Source organism: Balaenoptera borealis (genome assembly GCF_965194805.1).
Source record: "Balaenoptera borealis genome assembly, chromosome: 1".
Classification (NCBI taxonomy): Eukaryota; Metazoa; Chordata; class Mammalia; order Artiodactyla; family Balaenopteridae; genus Balaenoptera; species Balaenoptera borealis.
The window spans coordinates 163,884,435-163,904,407 of record NC_138860.1 but is presented as its reverse complement, the minus strand read 5'-3'; the positions used below and the strand labels follow the sequence as shown (position 1 = coordinate 163,904,407).

General features: G+C 43.6%; 1 protein-coding gene across 2 annotated transcripts in view; it reads right to left on the bottom strand.

Annotated features, from left to right (window-relative positions):
• The window catches only part of GNL2 (G protein nucleolar 2), a 25,888-nt gene extending 5,915 nt beyond the window's left edge, over window positions 1-19,973 (bottom strand). Inside the window, exons 1-11 of one of the 2 annotated variants that reach the window (XM_082387834.1) lie at window positions 19,701-19,973; window positions 17,916-18,000; window positions 16,850-16,944; window positions 14,550-14,689; window positions 11,769-11,953; window positions 8,461-8,527; window positions 7,181-7,339; window positions 5,841-5,954; window positions 1,826-1,954; window positions 1,001-1,105; window positions 56-214 (exon numbers count right to left, since the gene is read on the bottom strand). In XM_082387834.1, coding sequence (XP_082243960.1) covers window positions 56-214; window positions 1,001-1,105; window positions 1,826-1,954; window positions 5,841-5,954; window positions 7,181-7,339; window positions 8,461-8,527; window positions 11,769-11,953; window positions 14,550-14,689; window positions 16,850-16,944; window positions 17,916-18,000; window positions 19,701-19,764 — 1,302 coding nt within the window. In that variant the 5' untranslated portion in view covers window positions 19,765-19,973. The remainder of the gene's footprint in view (window positions 1-55; window positions 215-1,000; window positions 1,106-1,825; window positions 1,955-5,840; window positions 5,955-7,180; window positions 7,340-8,460; window positions 8,528-11,768; window positions 11,954-14,549; window positions 14,690-16,849; window positions 16,945-17,915; window positions 18,001-19,700) is intronic. The other variant, XM_082387835.1, reaches the window with a different exon arrangement.

Sequence of the window (19,973 nt, the reverse complement as noted above, 5' to 3'; positions counted from 1 at the left end):
ACACGCACACACCTGCAGCACGTCCCAGTCTGAATTCTCGCAAATCCTGGCTTACCTTCAGTAACTTCCCCGTCCGGAAAGCTAGCTTCTCAAGAAAGTCCTCAGCGTTCTCCCAAGAATCAATTTTGTATGTCTTGCTGATATATTCTGGCTTTGCTCGTTCAAGTACAGCACCAATGTGGTCTTCAGGAGTCTTAATTTTTTCAACTTGAACCTAAATGTTCATAGGAAAGCTCTTGCTTACAAACTTGATTATGGAAGGAGTGAAGTTCCTAGTGTTCTCTGTAACCATATCTGAAAACAGATTTCAATGCCTCAAAGCAAGCGGGGCCTGGCAGGAGCTTGTCCTGGCGGTGGCGAGATGCAGTTGGCTGAAAGGAGTGCCATGGAAAGCCGACCACAGCCGCGGAGCCCAGAACTCAGCTCTAACCCCGGCTCACCACAAACTGACGGTGTGACTTCCGCAAGTAGTTTAAACTGGAACCCTTCGTGCTACTGACTTGCAGAAATGGTTAAAAGTCCACCCATCCCAGGACACAAAGAGAAGGGAATAGTTTAAGAAAGAAGGGGAGGAACCGCACAGGATGTATAGCCAGAAGCACTGGTTAAGGTTAAGTGGAACCATTTAAAGCTCTCGGTCGTCTTCAGAAACAAGTGAGGAAATGACCGAGTTCCAAAATGACTCAACCCATAAACCCATGAAGATGAATTATCACTAAACATAAACAGGCCCTACTTCCCTTTGGAGCCCGTGTGTAAACGACAAACTCTTTTGTGGGATGACATTGACCAGATATGCCCACGGTTCCACTAACTCCTCAAACAGGCTTAAGTGGAATGGAGAGACTGCCCTGTTCAGTGTCATGTTCCTCAAGTTTGGTCAGACAGGCTGACCCCAAACTGTCTGCTGAATGAGTAAAAAGCAAAGGTATCCAGAGTTCCCCACAGAGCGCTGGCCCCAAAAGGCAAACAAAGAGCCTCTCGGGACCACAATACTCACCACTCCTTTCAGCACAATGTCCGTCTCTGAGTCCTCAGAGGGGTAAACCACACCGGGACAGTCGATAAGGAATATCCGGCGCATCAAGGTAATATACTGCCAGACCTAAAAAGCAGAGACTTCCCCAGGTCAATCCCTGAAAGCGATTTCACAAACCCCTGATGCTCAAGAAACTAGAGAGGGGGGTAGGGGTCAGAGAGGAGCAACCTGCTGGGTAATGAAGCTCCAAAGCCCCTCCTCTCTTTGGGCCGCGCATGAGGCACTTCCACGAGGCATAAACTATCGTTTCCAACAGCTAAGGGTCTAAAAATAATGCAGAGGCAGGATCTCCATCTAGTATTGTGCAATAATGTCCAGTAAAGCTTTTTCTGATTTTTAAAAGTACTCCTGGAAGATTAATACTGCTTGGCCCCTGTTCCTTTCAGCAGAACCATGGTGCTTCCCAAATACCCTGTGTTCCAGGGTAGGACCCCCAACCAACAGAATCTACCCTAAAATTGAGTTTTCTTTCTTAACCCAGGCACCAAATATTCTTGGGTTAGTTTTGTTTATCAAAGCAGAAGGTTGGAGTGACAATTTAAAACAGACTCAAGTGGCACATACCAAACCATGCCAAAGCCAGGCAGTGGCACACAAAGTACTCTTAGCCTTATCAAAACGGGCAGAAACAGCTCCAGGACATTGCCAACTATTATATGGAGGCTAAACTCCCAATGGTGATCTTCATCCAAGAGAAGCAGATAGACATCTCCATGTCCTGAATTATCACCCTCCATGGAAATAAAATAAGTCAAAGTAAATAAGACCCCCTCGAGCCAGACATACCTTTGTTTCACCTGCAATGGGGGCCACATTGCAAACTTTCTTGGAGCGCAGTGTGTTTATGACAGAGCTCTTGCCAACATTTGGATAGCCAATGAACCCCACGCTGATCTGTTTCTTGTCAGTGTGCAACTGTTCAAAAAAAAAGAATACACACCACATACACGCAGAGTGAACATCCCATGGGACAAACAGGTTGTGTTACTTTGCTACCATAAAGAATACAGTACAAAACTATTGCTACGACTTGATTTAAAACCCAGACACACCCCACCTGCACAGTCTGCGTGGGCTGCATACACATACTCATTAATAAATCAGAGGTGAGTCAGCTAGCTCCTCGGTCACTCATGTGCAATTATTCTTGAATGTTTTAAGGTTAAAAGTATGTAGGTTGAGAAACAAAGGAAGAAATAGCTTGTTAGTCATCAGTTTAGAAGAACACCATCCACTGATAAAATGTCTTCAGGAAAGAGAACCTCAGCAGATGCAGCAACCGGCAATCCCAAGACCCATCCCTCCTCTTCTCTGCACAACATATTTTGCATTTTCACTGCTAAAACTAAACAACAAAAGAAAAGAAAGGCAGCTTCAAAAGCTAGATCACTGGGTGAAAGTCTCAAAGAGGCAGAGCTCAGGAAGAGTCTACAAACGGGTGGGGACTTCTGACTAGAGACGGTGGACTGCACACCCCTGCCCACCTCACTCCCTCCACGAACTCCACCGGAACCACAGCCGTGGGAATTAACACACACACACCCATAGAGCCAAACATATAAAACCAAAGCATGCGCTGGAGATGAGACAGAACAAACTAATGTGTGATGTTAACAGAAGACCAGCAGTTAAAAAGTAGTATCTAACTTGGCCCACTACAAAATATGAAAGCTACGTGGCTACAAAGGTAGAAAAACTAAAAATGCAGCAAATATACTGCCAATGAATCACGAAAGACCTTGGGAATCAGCAGTACAGACCCCTCTAAGGGTGGGACTGAAATCCAGAAGACTGACCAGTGGACCGTCTGTAGAAATAGTCACACCTCTCCTTCCCCTCCCTCGCCTGGCATGGGTGCCCAACTTCTCTACCCCAGAGCCTTAGGAGAGATAATGACTCTTTTGAAACCCTGCATGTCTGAAAATATCTTTAATTTTCAGACCTGAAAGGGACTCTAGATTTAGAGATAACAGTAATTGAAAGCAAGTGTTCCCAGAGTGATTAGTTGAAAGTCTAAATATTGAATAGTACAACCCCAGGCTCCTACTCCCACTGAGTTCCCAGAACCCTGGCAGCCAGGTCTATATACGCCCAAGCTGGAGACAGGAAGACTCCTTTCTAGGGAAACTCACAGGCCCAGGAGTAAAGACCTACAGACGGGACTTCCCTGGCGGTCCAGTGGTTGGGACACCACGCTTCCACTGCAGGGTACACGGGCTCGATCCCCGGTTGGGGAACTAAGATCCCACATGCCGTGCAGTGCGGCCAAAACAAAAAACAAACAAAAAACCCACCCTACAGACACTGACATCTAGAGTGTCCCCCAACAAAATACTGGGTTTCTGCCCAGTCACCTACAGTGAAATCTCTCATTCAACAAGCCCACCCCCTGCATAAAGTCTATTTAGCCTTTTTTTGGTGGCTCACTCTTAAATGAGTGGAGAACCAAGAATAACCAGACATCTGAAGTGTGACTCTAGTAGAAAAGACAGAAAAACAGCAACTTGGAGGAAACAGTGTCAATGTAGGAAAATGTAGAGGAAAATTTCCAAATACCACTATCATTGTTCTCAGAGACAGAGAAGCCAGTGCATCCGTGAAACAAGAACAGGCTATAAAAGGGAGCAGGGCAATTCATAAACAAGAGCTTTCAGAAATTACAAATTAAAAGTGAGAGGCAAAATAAATCTTGCGATAGAACAGCTAAATGATCAAGTCAAGGAAACTTCCCAGAAAATAGGGTAAAATGTCATAAATGTACTGAAACAAAGAAAAGATAAGAAAATTCAAGAATTGGGACTTCCCTGGCAGTCCACTGGTTAGGACTCTGCGCTTCCACTGCAGGGGGCACGGGTTCCATCCCTGGTAAGGAAACTAAGATCCCACAAGCCGCGAGGCGAGGCCAGAAAAAAAAGAATGCAAATTCAAGAATTAAACCAGGAGATAAAACCAAATTCCTGAACAAGAACAGAGATGAATGGGGGGCATGGCGTGGGGTGGTTTCCAAAAAACAGTATAGGACAAATAACAGACTAAAAGTCCCATCCATGCCTAGCTCACTGAACAATAAAAGACCCACCTTAAAGCACATCGTTGGGACATTGTAAAACAGGAATTTTTTTCAAAAAAGATCTCAGCCACAAAGGATTAGGAGTCAGAACGGTCTCAGATTTCTCAATGGCAACATCGGAAGCCAGAAAACAATGCAATGTGGTGTCTTCAACATTCTAAGAAGAAATGGTGTGAGGGTAGTATGAAGAAATTTACAGAATGCAAGGTCTCAAAAAATGTTCCTTCTAAGCACTCCTTTTCAGAAGGCTTTTGGAAAACATGTTCCATCAAAAGGAAGGAGCAGGACTTCCCTGGTGGTGCAGTGGTTAAGAATCCGCCTGCCAATGCAGGGACACAGGTTTGAGCCCTGGTCGGGGAAGATCCCACATGCCGCGGAGCAACTAAGCCCGTGCGCCACAACTACTGAGCCTGTGCTCTAGAGCCCGAGAGCCACAACCACTGAGCCTGCGTGCCACAACTACTGAAGCCCACGTGCCTAGAGCTCGTGCTCCACAGTAAGAGAAGCCACCGCTATGAGAAGCCCGCGCACCGCAACGAAGAGTAGCCCCAGCTCGCCACAACTAGAGAAAGCACAGCAACGAAGACCCAACACAGCCAAAAATAAATAAATACGTAAATTTAAAAAAAACAAACACAAAAACAAAAAAGGAAGGAGTAAACCAAGAAAGAAAAGGGATCCAGTGAACAAGGAGGACACAGGGAACAGCCACGGGAATCCCGCATTCGGATGACGGGGACAGGAGACCCCAGGAAGACCCAGCAGCAGCCCGGGGAGCAGCCGGTGCACCTGCAGGGGAGGCGCCAGACGCTCTGAAAGATCCCGCGCTACCAGAGGATTTGGTGATATGTCGGTGACAAATAAAACGGAGCTAAGTAACACCAGATAAAACAGAGGGTCCTATTAGAAAGGAAGTACAGTCATAGCACCGTGGATCAGCAAGGACTGACACTTCAGTCACAATAACCTAAACACTCAATGAGTAACAGTTTAGCCAAATGTCGTACAAGGACAGAGGGAGTGGAGAGGGAGGACGGGGGTAAGAAATCTAACCCTCATTTTCCATAGTAGGAACTTAACAAATACGTAAAACTGAGGGGGGTGTGAGATGAAGAAACAGATTCATAAGCATATATAAAAAATATGGAAAAAATACCAGAAGTAACAGCTACGAGTTGGACGAGCTCCTTCTGGGAAGTGGGGAAGGGTGGGACAGAGGACAGGTGTCCTTTGTTAGAAGCCAGGTAAGATTAAATGAACACACAAATACAAAGTTGCAGGTACAGAACATGAAGCTTCGAGAACGTGTGCTTTCAGGGCCTCCCTGAGGAACCAGCACCTGACCAGGGATCCGAGGCTGGAGTTCGGCAGGGTGCCTCCCAGGCAGAGGGAAGAGAAATGCACAGCCCGGGAGCCCAGAGTGGGGACACAGTGTGGGGAGGGGGCCCGTCGTCATCACCGAGCAGAGGGTGGACCATCCGGTGCCAGGGACACGGCAGAAAGGGAAGCGACGTTTGTCAGGGATGGGGGTACAGGCTGAGCTAGAGAGTATTTCAGAATCCCTTGTAATCCTGAGGCTCTGTGAGTGTTCACATCTCCAGAACACACTGTCCTCACTACCAAGAAGATGTGGAAGGTGAGGCTGGTAACTCTGACACACCCTGGGAAGAGAAATTCTCACACAAACCCACAGCTGTCCAACTGCAGGGGGGACAGGTCAGGCCGCAATACCTTTCCAAACTGCCGCAGAAGCTGAATAAATGCTCCTTTGCCAAAGGGGTTAGTAAGACTTGCGTGGAAAGCAAGTGTCGGGTAATCTTGGGAGAGGATGGCAACCCATCGTTTCTAAAGGGAGAAAAGAAAAGAAGTTGGTAAACTGTGAGCTGTTTATTTACAACATAGGAAGAACCAGAGCTTGAATAACAGGACGGTACTTCAAATACACAGTTGTCTAAGGAAAATGTTAGCTGTAATTCTTTGAAATATTTTTTTCAAGTATGACTGTTGACGCTTTGTCTTTTTTTTTTTTTTTAATTTATTTATTTTTGGCTGCATTGGGTCTTTGTTGCTGCGCAGGGGCTTTCTCTACTTGTGGTGAGCGGGGGCTACTCTTCGTTGCGGTGCGCAGCCTTCTCATCACGGTGGCTTCTCTTGTCACAGAGCACGGGCTCTAGGCCCATGGGCTTCAGTAGTTGTGGCATGCAGGCTCAGTAGTTGTGGCACACGGGCGTAGCTGCTCCGCGGCACGTGGGATCTTCCCAGACCAGGGCTTGAACCTGTGTCCCCTACATCGGCAGGCAGATTCTTGACCACTGCGCCACCAGGGAAGCCTGTCTTTTGTCTTATAAACACAAAACAATATTCCAAAAATGCTTTCATTGCTACTAAATGCAACTAATGTTAACATAATGTGAAACAGACCTGGGGCCTCGGCAGCCGCCCCTTCTGAAGGGCGCACACCGTTCATCCTATGGGCACTGCAGCTGTCCCACTGCCAACCACCAAGGGTCAAAGGTAACTGCCCAGGACTTCCCTGGTGGTGCAGTGGGTAAGAATCCGCCTGCCAATGCAGGGGACATGGGTTTGAGCCCTGGTCCGGGAAGATCCCACATGCCGCGGAGCCACTAAGCCCATGCACCACAACTACTGAGCCTGCGAGCCACAACTACTGAGCCCACATGCCACAACTACTGGAGCCCGCGCGCCTAGAGCCCATGCTCTGCGACAAGAGAAGCCACCGTGATGAGAAGCATGCGCGCCACAATGAAGAGCAGCCCCTGCTCACCACAACTAGAGAAAGCCTGCGCACAGCAACGAAGACCCAACGCAGCCAGAAATAAATGAATAAATTAAAAAAATTAAAAAAAAAGGTAACTGCCCATCATCAATGAAGCCCATTTTAGTTTTGTTTTCGATGAGAACACTTGAATGACTACACCCTCAATAGTGCAACACCTTAACTGCTGCCCCAAATCCTAGAGACCACGACACTGACTTATTCATGGGTAACTCAGAGCCTGCACAAGCCGTGTGGCCTTGGTCATCTGTTTTGCATTAGCAACTGTACTTACCGTTGCCCAGGTTGGAACAAGGTCACATTTGTTAAGAACAAAAATGAGGTGTTTCCAGGGTTTCTCCTTTTTCAAGTAAGTCTCAATGTGAGGGGAACGGGTACCCATTGGATCTCTAGCATCAAGAACTTGAACTACAACATCTGATGAATCTATCACCTGCAAATTCAAAGAGGCAAAAGTGACTTGCTACAGGAGTACAAGGGCAAAATGAAAGAGAGAAGACATTTAAGGGAACCTGGGAAAAATAAAGCAACAATAGAGATAACCTCTCAACAGTCTTATGAGGAGAGCAGGTGGTAGCTAATCTCAAAGCCCAGGGATCAGTACTCGAAAAATTGTTTTCATCCTGTGGGTATCTGAAACTTGTTGAATTCCAAATAGAACTAGCTTGGATGAAACCGGTCTATTTCACGACTGCTATGCATTAGTGAGTAGAACCATTTACTTCTTCTTTTTTAAAAAAATATTTTATTTATTTGGTTGCACTGGGTCTTAGCTGCGGCTCGAGGGCTCCTTAGCTGCAACAGGCTCCTTAGTTGTGGCATGCAAACTCTTAGCTGCTGCATGCATGTGGGCTCTAGTTTCCTGACCAGGGATTGAACCCAGGCCCCCTGCACTGGGAGTGCAGAGTCCTATCCACTGCACCACCAGGGTAGTCCCTCATTTACTTCTTAGACCTCTAAGTTTCCATGTTATAGGTTTTGAGTATTTTACAAAAAAACTAAAAAAGTTTGTTTGCTTTCATGGTACTAGTTTCCTATCAAGTTACTATTTGATTATGTGACTATGCTTGAAAGTCTTCGTTACCGAGAATATTATTTGAGTGTGGACCTAAAACTCAGCCGGCTGAAGAGAACTAGACCAGGACTCAGGAGACACAAAGCCTCTTGCACTAACTACCTGGGTAAGCTGGGGAAGGTATTCAAGCTTTCTAGACTTGAATTCTCATCTGTAAAATGAGAGGGCTGGACTAAGTAACTCAGAAATTCTCATGCAGCTCTAACCATGTATAATGAATCTCAACAAGAATATCATTTAGCAGGTAATCCAAAGAAATATTAACAGAGAATATGTTAATCTATGCAATGTGGTTGTTACTATTATATGAGTAATAAAAAAATGCAGTTATCTAGAACAATGGTAGTATGTGCACGGCCATATCCATCCTGGAGGTGGAATTTGTATTGACAGAGCTTCAATAGATCCAAGTCAGTTTTCTCATATAAGATCATGAAAGCCAAAGGAACCATTCAGTGAGATAGAATTTAAAGTCTTACCTTGTAGAGTTCACCCCATATTCTTTTAGACTGTCCCTTTTTATATATCTCTTCTTGGGCTTCATTTCTAAATAAGAAAAGACCCAAAGTGAGCAAATGAAGCACTATAAAGATTACAAGGATGTTTCAGGGAAAAAACCATGTGCCAAGGGAAAGCGGTATCAAAACTAGTATCAACATCACTAATTATTAGAGAAATGCAAATCAAAACTACAATGAGGTATCACCTCACTCCGGTCAGAATGGCCATCATTAAAAAATCTATAAACAATAAATGCTGGAGAGGGTGTGGAGAAAAGAGAAGCCTCCTACACCGTTGGTGGGAATGTAGATTGGTACAGCCACTATGGAGAACAGTATGGAGGTCCCTTAAAAAACTAAAAATAGAGCTACCATATGACCCAGCAATCCCACTCCTAGGCATATATCCAGAGAAAACCATAATTCGAAAGGAAGCATGCACCCCGATGTTCACTGCAGCTCTATTTACAATAGCCAGGACGCGGAAGCAACCTAAACGTTCATCGACAGAGGAATGGATAAAGAAGATGTGGTACACATATAGAATGGAATATCACTCAGCCATAAAAAGGAATGAAATAGTGCCATTTGCAGAGACATGGATGGACCTAGAGATTGTCATACAGACTGAAGTAAGTCAGAAAGAGAAAGACAAATATCGTATAATATCGTTTATATGTGGACTCTAGAAAAATGGTACAGACGAACTTATTTGCAAAGCGGAAATAGAGTCACAGGTGTAGAAAACAAACCTATGGTTACCAACGGGGGAAGGGGGGGTAGGATGAACTGGGAGATTGCGATTGACATATATACACTACTATGTATAAAACAGATAACTAATGAGAACCTACTGTACAGCACAGGGAACTCTACTCAACGCTCTGTGGTGACCTAAACGGGATGGAAATCTAAAAGAGTAGATATATGTATATGTATAACTGATTCACTTTGTTGTACAGCAGAAACTAATACAACATTGTAAAGCAACTATACTCCAATAAAAATTAAAACAAAACAAAAAAAAAACAACTAGCTGTAGACGGACCAAAATTAGACTTAATTTAAAAAATGACTATATCCAAATGCCCATCGACAGATGAATAAAAATAAATGTCGCGTATACATAACGGAATACTGTTCAGCAATACAAACAAATAAAGTACTGATACACGATACAACATGGATGACCTTGAAGACCTTATGCTAATGAAATAAGCCAGATACAAAAGGACAAATACCGTACAAGTGCACTTACATGAAGTACTATTTAAGAGAGAAGTTAAACTCATAAGAGACAGAGAACAGAATGGTGGTTGCCAGGGGCTGAGGAGAGGGGGGAATGGGGAATCAGTGCTGGATGGGTACAGAGTTTCAGTTTGGAATGATGTGAAAAAATTCTAGCAGTGGATAGTGGTAATGGTTGCATAGCCATGTGAATGTACTTAATGCCACTAAATTGGATGCTTAAAAATGATTAAAATGGGACTTCCCTGGTGGCGCAGTGGTTAACAATCCGCCTGCCAATGCAGGGGACACGGGTTCCAGTCCTGGTCCAGGAAGATCCCACATGCCACAGAGCAACTAAGCCCGTGAGCCACAATGACTGAGCCTGTGCTCTAGAGCCTGCAAGCCACAACTACTGAGCCCGTGTGCCACAACTACTGAAACCCACACACCTAGAGCCCGTGCTCTGCAACAAGAGAAGCCACTGCAATGAGAAGCTCAAGCACCGCAATGAAGAGTAGCCCCTGGTCGCCACAACCAAAGAAAGCCTGCACGCAGCAAAGAAGACCCAACACAGCCAAAAATAAATAAATAATTTTTAAAAAAGATTAAAATGGTAAATTTTGTTATGTATATTTTACCACAATAAATTTAATTAAAAAAACAAAAGCAACTATAATTAGGCAGTCCGTCACAGAGAATTATGAAAAGGAATCTGAATCATAATCCACACTCCACAGCTCCCACGAAGAGTGAAACTTTCCTGATAAGGTTGAGAATCTGCTTATTTATTAGCCTCAAAGACATTTACCCAATGTCCCTGGAACAAAAATAGTTTTGTTTCTCCCCCACTGCCGACTGTACCCTTTGGAGGTGGAAAAAACTCAAATCAGCGGACGCATACAAAGTCCAAATAGTTCTAAGAATAAATGAACTCGCTGCCTCTTTTTGCTTGGCCTCGAGCGGCTTGACTTGACCTCTAGGAGGCCCAGGGCTAGCGATGGACTGAGGACAGCACCAAGGTAGTGGCACTGCAGGCAGGGGACAGCACCTCTCCGCTAGGGCACCTCAGGAACACATGAGGGAGAACCAGGAGAACAAAACTGGTAAACCCTTTCTGGAGGGTAATAAGGCAGCCGCCTATCAAAAAACTGCATATTCTTCGATGTCATTTCCCCTTAGAATTTATCCTTGCGGAACAATTAAGGATGAGAAAGAATTAGTCACATTGATGTTTTACCCTAGAGTTGTTTACCATAGGGGAAAACTTTGAACAGCATAAATGTCTAACCATGGGACTGGCCACAACAAAAACCTACTCTGACATGAAACATTATATTGCTGTTGACTAAGAACTGACATGGAAATATATTCTTAATAATTTAGAAAAATGTATTAAAATAAAAGCAAGTTAAAATACAGTCTTAAAGTACTGTACTTATAAATAAAAACGTCCAGAATAATGTATATATATACATATATATCCTTAACTGACCCTTGACCTTTTGGGTATGAACCCCTATGAAAGTATGATCAAAGTTATGGATCCTTCTTCTCCTCCCCTTCTCTAAAAACAACAAAACTCACTTCTTTTATGCATGTACATAAATTTTCCATATTCTCTTCAGAGGGTCACAGAAACCTCAAAGGATATCAATGAGCTCCCCCCACCCCCAGTGGTCCAGAGTAAACCCTGATATTCACCAAAATATTAACAATGCTTAACATAAGTAGTGGAATTATGAGTGCTTATTTTCTTTTTGTTGTATTTCCAATTTAACTATATTTTAAAAATTTGTCTATGATAGAATATACTGTTATTATTATGAAGAAAGTGTTATTTATTTTTATTTGGGGGGGAATTAAGAGACCAATAGTAAACAAGCCACCTTAAATTATCTTCAGTCTGGCCCCAACCAGTTTCACTAATTTTTCTAGTCTAAGGGAAGATCTCCATCTATGAGATAAATCACCGAGCTTCTGGCAGGTAAATAACTGTAAAGAAGATGTCTATTGCAGAAGAGCAAATGAGGAGATGTGCATGAACTTTAAAACTGTACCTCACACCAGTATCTTCAGCTACCAAGTCACGATCCTTCCCCTGGTCATAGCTCTCAGTGGACATTTCTGCATTTTCTATAAGTGACTGCATATCACCTGCAAATAAATTTGGTCGCTTCCTCTGTGCTTTAGGGCCAAATGTAGTTTCAAAGCTTTCAGTATCAAGGATGTGCACCTTTGAGTTCTAAAGAGAAAGGAGAATTATAGGTAACACTAAGCAAAGCACTGAGAAAAAGCAAAAAGTTCAAAACCTATCTGGGAAAGGCTTTCTACTTTCATTTTTGCAAAGCTCAACCCATACCAAAATCTACAACACGAATGCAGCCTGACTTCAAAACAGAAATCCTTATTTAAATAGCAAACGCACTTGTTCCCCTCTTCTGAAAGCTTTCCTGGAGAAATACAAAATACAAATAGTCAAAGCAAATATGAATAGTTGTGTGTAAGACTTGCCAAAAACTCTGCTTTATTTCATTTATCATAAACTTTAGTCAAATGTAATTACGGCTACAACGCTGAAAATTAACTTTTTTCTGACCTTTGTTTTTTTTTTAGCTTTCAAACAAGTGCATAAAATTCGCCAAATTCACAGATTTTTGTCAAGGACGATCATGCTCACATTTGTGTTTTTTTTTTAAACCAACTGTAAATGCCAACTTTTTCTTGGAAGTTAATTTCTTCCATGGCTAAAAGGAATTGCTTTGTTTTGTAAGATGCATTTTAGTTTCAGATAACATTTTCCCTAATTTAGGTAACGTTTTTATTAAATGCACATGCGAAGTCTTCAGATGAAAAACATCTAGCAAAAGTCCAAAATAAGAGTTTAGATGTGATAAAAGGAACCTGATCCTAACTAGAACTTGACGTGCCTGTAAAGGAGTTACGGGCAGAGGAATTTTTGAATCAGGATGAAAGTCAGACTCTGAGTTAGGATCTATCACGTAACAGTATGTTAACAGCCGGCAGAGAATAATATCCTCAAAAAAAACAAACACCCTCTGCCCCCCAGTACAGGCTCCTCTGTAAGCACCAGCTACAAAACGCGGAAGAGAGAACAACCCAGTGGCTTCTGAACTTGACAGACACCTCTTCAACTCCTAAAGATCCTTAAGCTATTATCAGAGTCTCTAACCCATCTCTCAGTTTAGTTTTACTCACTACGCTCCAACAAGGGAACATCCCCGAACAGAACAGTCGCGTTTTACATTAGAACTAGGTTCTAATGTCACTGGGAAAATTATGATCAAAATTATCCTTGAAAATCTCTCAACCTATAACGTACACTATACCTGGATCTGTGTCTATAAACCTGCACCTTAGTAAGTACAAGGTAGTAGTATGTCTATACACTAAAATACAGAGACAATATAAGTTAAAGTATTTCCACTGTAGTACTGCTACAGAAACATAGTAATTGTAATGCACATACAGGTGAACGTGTAAAAGTTAAAAGCGTATCTGATTTGACTCCACCGTGCAGCAAATCTCAGAATCAGATTTCATAACGAGTAGTAGATATTGCACTAAAAATAAAACAGGTAAAGTTTCTTCAAGGACAGAGCAGAAAACTCATCAGTTACTCTGAGTACCCGTCTGCACCAAAATACAAACTGCTGCAGCTGTGGGCCCTTCATTCTATGTATCAGACATTTAAGCACTGAATTTTAGAAGCACTGAACAACTGCCATGGGCAACAAAGCAATAAATCCATAATAGAACTTCTCTGTTCTTCTCATAAACAGGATTCAATAGTTTGTTAAAAGATGGCTTTAGGGAGGACAGAGAGAACAAAGGAAATGAGCAACTTGTCTGTGGTTCATGAATTACACTCACGTGTTTCCCTGAAAGAAAACAGTCACTCCACTAATAGGTGCCATTCTTCTAGTCTGTCATAAAACAAAGCATAATTGACAAAACCTGAGGCAATAACCAGGCCTTGGGTTTTACTTTGTTCTGCAAGTAAACACTTTTCTTTGAACTGTTTAATCCATGTATGCATGTCAGTGTTTTCTTCCCCTCCTCATGCTGGAACTGAAGCTCTGTGCTGTACTTATGTACATTTTTGGGAGTTACTATTCAAAGCAAGTAAAAATGTGCAGGCAGGCATTAGGCCATTTCTTTGGTTCCGTGTGAAACTAATTCCACTCAAGCCAGATTCAGTCTTTACTGCACTTCTAACTTCAATGATTAACAACCAATCTGACTGGCACCCTTTCCTTCAGCTGAAAAGACTCTCTAAGGAGCTCCCAGAAGCTGAAAGTCTCCCTCCCACCAACCCAATCCTAATTCTATGCTTCCCCAAAGTTTGATGGAACTACCACTTAAACAAGTTTGCTTACCAAAAACATTTAAAAGCAGTATTGATAATAGCCATGATCTCTTTAGGTCTAAGTAAGTGGTGGCCTAAGTGCTCGCCATGTGCCAAGAGCCTTAATGGATATTTCATCTGCATCCAGTCACCCGAGGAGGGGGTCACCTTGACTTACCAGTCGGGGAAGTGAAAGCTCGCAGAGAACCCTAACTAAGGCTGCAGGTAAGGGACAGAGCAAAGATTAAAATTCAGGCCTGACTCCCAAGCCTGTGCTTTGGTCCACTATTGCCACTGAACTTCTCCGACAGAATTCGGTTCATGCTAAAGGTGAGACCCCTAACAAAGGTGAAAGGGGACGTCTCAGAAAGCTTATCAGTACTGCTTCAGGCACTATTCTCTATGGAAAAACAAGAGGAAAGTACGGTAGAGAGGGATCTGTGTGGTTTGCCGGGGACATCCTCCATCTTACATGAGGCCGGATTCGATCATGGAGAAGAGACATGGGTAACTTGCTTTGCTTCATGACAACTTTGTACGGATCCTTCAAGACTATGTCCATTTCCTCTTGAAATTTTTGTAGCGATGACTGCTTAATCACACGTGTATTTCCTGTTTTACAAAAGAATGTTGCTGTTTAATAAATAGCTCCTTACAACTTCCGCCTCCATCTTCCCAGGGACACGGTGAAAGGTAAGATTTTATTTATTTTTATTTTTATTTTTTTATTTTTTTAACACCTTTATTGGAGTATAATTGCTTTACATTGGTGTGTTAGTTTCTGCTTTATAACAAAGTGAATCAGTTATACATATACATATGTTCCCATATCTCTTCCCTCTTGCGTCTCCCTCCCTCCCACCCCTCTAGGTGGTCACAAAACACCAAGCTGATCTCCCTGTGCTATAAAGGTAAGATTTTAAATTGCCCTCACTCACCCAAACACCTGACACATACATCCCACGTAGCCATTTTCAAACTTAAAAGAAGGAAAAAACCAGAAACCAAAAAACAAAGAAACTGCCTCTCCTGCACTCATACACTAAGAACTAATCCACCAACCCAGACACACAAAGGGTTTCAATAGTTTTCCAAGTCCAATTTCCTGACTGGATGAAACTGAAAAATAAACATCACTGAATGGAACTGAGATTTGACAAATGTCCTACTTCCTGCTAGATCTGGCAAAGAAATTTGGAGCCAATCACAGCTGATCAGTTAGCATACTCAGAGAATCCCAAAGCACAGCACCTAAGAGTCATAGCATTGGTTTTTAGGGTTATAAGGGTTTGAAGGCACTATTAATCAACAAAGCCCTCCAAGGGAACAAAATGAAACTATATAACACTGCTTGGAGAACACCTTGGAAGTGAGAGATTGTATTCACTGAACAGCGCATTGCAGCACAAATGCCAAACTCAAGGTGAAGACGACCACGCTGGCGGGGATGGTGACGATGACAGCGGTTAAAGCTTCTATTGTACTACTTGCCGGACACTATTCTAGGCACTTTACATAAGAGTATTTATGCATTTCATTACCACAACAGTCCTACGAAATAGGTGCTGTTTTTATCTTCATTTTACAGATGGAGAAACTGATGAGCAATCTTAAGAACCTGACCATGGTCCCAGAAATGGCAGACCTAGGCCTCAAACCCAGGAGGTCTGGATCTAGTGTCACCGGACCTTGCCACCATGCTAAAGGCCTCTTGAAGGAGTTCTCTCAGACACTTTTCTGTGCTGCAGTTTCCTAGGGGGTACCAATCCCACCAAGAGACGTAAAAGATGTGCAAAGGTAGTTGCCATCTGCCCCCCAGAACAGAGGCCAAACAGCAGGCAAAGAATGCGGTCTGACCATCTGATGTGCCCACACAGCTGGCAGTGGCTGAGGGAAAGGCTGAAAAGCCCCGACAGAGATGAAGGTGGAGTTTCCAAAGGAAGAAATCCTGCTTCCCCAAGGCCTCTGGAGATACGCTATTCATTCCTGGGAAGGACCAAAGAGAGATCCTTTCATTGTCACTCAGTCCAAATACAACCCCACTAAGAAAAAGTGTTTCAGAGGAACTTTAGGCTAAAGGCACAAACACACCTGCAAGGCACCTCTCAAAGTCACCTCTCCAGGTGACTGGAAATTAGGAGAGGAGCGTTCTAATGAATGCTAGTCATTAAGGATGATCTCATCTGTCTAAGAGGTTCACTCACGGTGAACAATGATGGGCTCTTTTCAAAAAGAAGTCATTTACGGAAGGCACCGCCACGTCTTTTCTCTGCACTTTTCCCACGGTGGGGACTTCTTATCTCATCCCTTTCTCATACTGTCCTTGGCAGTTCCCCTCACCCCAGATACCTGCCTTTTATTATTATTATTTTTTAATTTATTTATTTATTTTTGGCTGCATTGGGTCTTTGTTGCTGCGCGCGGGCTTTCTCTAGTTGCAGAGAGCGGGGGCTACTCTTCACTACAGTGTGCCAGCTTCTCATTGCGGTGGCTTCTCTTGTTGCGGAGCACAGGCTCTAAGGCATGCGGGCTTCAGTAGTTGTGGCACGAGGGCTTCAGTAGTTGTGGCACACGAGCTTAGTTGCTCTGCGGCATGTGGGGTCTTCCCAGACCAGGAATCGAACCCGTGTCCCCTGCATTGGCAAGCGGATTCTTAGCCACTGCACCACCAGGGAAGCCCCCAGATACCTGCCTTTTAGATACCTGAACATTCTACCCTTTTCCATACAGCACACATTTTCTAGGGTAAAAGTAGCAGAGGACAACACTCACCAAACCACTTAATGTTCGGCTCCACTCTCGCCACTGTGCCAGAAGCCACCGTTGACTGATACTGCAGAGGCTTAATCACTTTACCACGGCTGTTCCTGAATTGAGGAAATAACAGATTTGGGTTGACAACAGAAGAAAGGCTACAGCAAAGCTGGGTTTACAGAATACGCTTTCCATCAAAAGGACCTCTTTTTTTTTTTTCTCCTTCCAGTTTTAAGTGATCATGAAATACAGATTTTGGTAAACAAAAAGTACTTTTACATTCAAAACAGATTGCCCCAAAGCCACTTAACCTTTCGCAACAGAGCACGTAATGATTTTTGCTCGATGAATAACAACTAATGACCGTGTTTAAAAATCTGTTTACTGTTTGTTTGCTTTAAAAAAGAAAACCGCATACTTGAGTCTTTTTTGGATAATTATTTGAAGGCTGGTTTAAATGAATTTTAAGTAGAGGGTGATTTATGCTGGAACTCGAAATTCTAAAACAAACTGCAGAGTAGGTGACTAAGGCAGATTAAGTTCATTGACATTTGTGTTTTAGACACATCTTTTAGAATCCAATTACCAAACAAATTGAATAAGACCAAACAAATTGAATAAGACCAGGTCGCAAAATGCCACACTCAGCAAGCCCCTGTGGTAGAGGCTGCCTCAGCAGAACTGAGTTGTGATGAGTTTCCAAGTGCCACAATGTTGTGATCTAAAGTTTGTCATTAAAAAAACAAGTTTTCTGGCCGCTTTCATGACACCATCCTACGTGCTTTGTTAAAGAAAAGCAGATTTCTATCTGACAGATATGTACCTCGAGATTTAACATGCCATTTGTGGAGGCCGAGGCTGTGAGGAACAAGGCTGTTGTAGAGTACAGTGACACAATCACTATTTCAACCCCTACTACGCATGTCTTTAACCCAAAATTCAGTTTATCATATAAAACGGTATTTGAAAATACACTACTCCTATCTGGGGAAAGTGGGGGTGGGAATATCAAAGGCTTAACAGGTGTCAGCTACAAGTCAAGGGCAGGAAGGGAAGAGGAGAGGACACCAGCGCCCACGCTCACCTGCGCTCCTTCTGCCTGTACATATTCAGGCGTCGGATTGTGGCCCGGTCCCTCATGTTTTGGCCTCCTGCTCCCTGAACTCGATCTAGGAAACACAGAAGTGGAATGCACACTGTTTGATAGCCAACAAGTCTAAGTATAGCCATTGCTTCAAACACACCAACTAGTTCACTCAAAGCAGGCAAGCTGCCACCTCACCGCAAAATCTCCACTTTCTCCACGTGTTGCTCCAACAAAATCATTCCTGGAAGCTACATGGTATGACAAAGTTGACCTAATCTGGAACCCTCCGTAGGACTGTGTTTGAAAATGATAGTAGGTAATATTTCTGAGCACTAATTATGGCACTGTGCTATCCACATTACAGGCATCATCTCATGTAATCCATACAACAATCCTACCAAGAGGGATGCATTATTCCCATTCTGCAGGTTAAGACACTGAGGCACAGTGGGCAAGCATCTTGTACAAAGATTTTTTGTACAAGAGCCAGAATTTGAACAAAAGCATCAGATCACCATCTGTGCTCTTAACCACTAAGACACCTACCTCTGGGTCTCAGTTTAACAAATACTGAGTGCCTGCTACAGGCAAAGCATCACGAAGACTACGATTCTGGCACATAAGTGTTCCTAACGTACCAGTTTCTTAATTTCCTAAAGTTTGATCTTAGTTTTACCAACAGCAAAATAGGTAGTAATTCTTGCCTTACATCTCAGAGAGAAAGAGAAGGACAAATTAGCATAGTAATACCGGCTTAGCTTCTCATTTGGGGATGCCTTTAAGTCATCTGTCTTGAAGTCATGCAATAGAAAACAGGCAGAAATCACAGGACTGGTGGCTCTACTGCTCACTACGTGTGCCAGCTGTGACAAGCTACTTCTCCTATTTTGGCTCAGTCTCTTCACCTATAACACCATGATCTCTAAGGGCCTCTTCAGGTCTAACACTGTCAGATCCCAGTCTACACAAACTGAATAATTTATCAGCGGTCCAGGTAAAACATTCAACATTAATTAAAATCAAAAACTTTAGGCCATATTTTAATATGTTTTATTAACTAAACCCAAATGGAAGGGACTCCCCCAAAGGCTATCTTGTTCATTCTGTGGTGGAACCTCAACAAAACTCATACACATCTTTAAAAACATCTTTTGTTTTTGAAGTATGAAAGTTTTTTTTTTGTAAGTATGAAACGATCATACTTATCTGTAGCATTTTCTATGCACTTTACCGGATGGGATGACTCCAAGAGCCAAATCTACTAGCCCTTTCCCATTTAAATGGTCAAAGCTAAGGTGGTAGGCAAGTGTGGCCAAGTGTAAAGGGCCAGCTGGGTCAGCCTACATCACTTTTAGTCTGACTTTATCTAATTTATAGTACTTCTAGTAATTCCTTGAGCTGGAGAGCTGGACTCATACAAGACTGAACTATTTGGGGGGAGGGGCTTCAACACCTGACACACACAGGGACCCAAGAAGAGGTCAAATTTAAGTGTCCCTTCCAACTCAGAGCTTCCCAGTCTCTGCACCTCACAATTGGAGATGCCCCAAGGCTGCCAGGCCTGAGTGTTCACTTTCCCGGCTTTAGACCTGGTGCCTGGCATCTAGTCTTGACAGGCGACCAAGACTAAGCCCTCCTCAGGGCCTATGAACAAGTAATCATCTTCTCCCTTCTCATCCCCAAAGGCCACTCTGCTTGAGGTCACTCCAAGCAAGGCCACCCGGTGTCTCTCCCTCCAAGCTTCCTCCAAGCCCCACCCTCCGCGAGCCCCGCCGCCCGTACCGGGATTTGTGCTGGCTTTAGAGGGGTTGATGGTGCTCCGTCCTTTGTACTTGGGCTTCACCATCTTGCCGACGGGACGGGGACCGGAGCGTTGGGTCCGGCCTACGTGGGGTAAAAGATCTCGTAACTTCCCAAGCCGGGCTGAAACAACCCGCCCGAACCACGCTGGACCGCGTGCACGAGACTACGTCACTTCCGCTCGCATCCCTTCCTTCCCCTGCGCGACTTCCTGCGAACGCGAGGCGCGCGCCGCCGCACTCCAGGCTCCGCCGC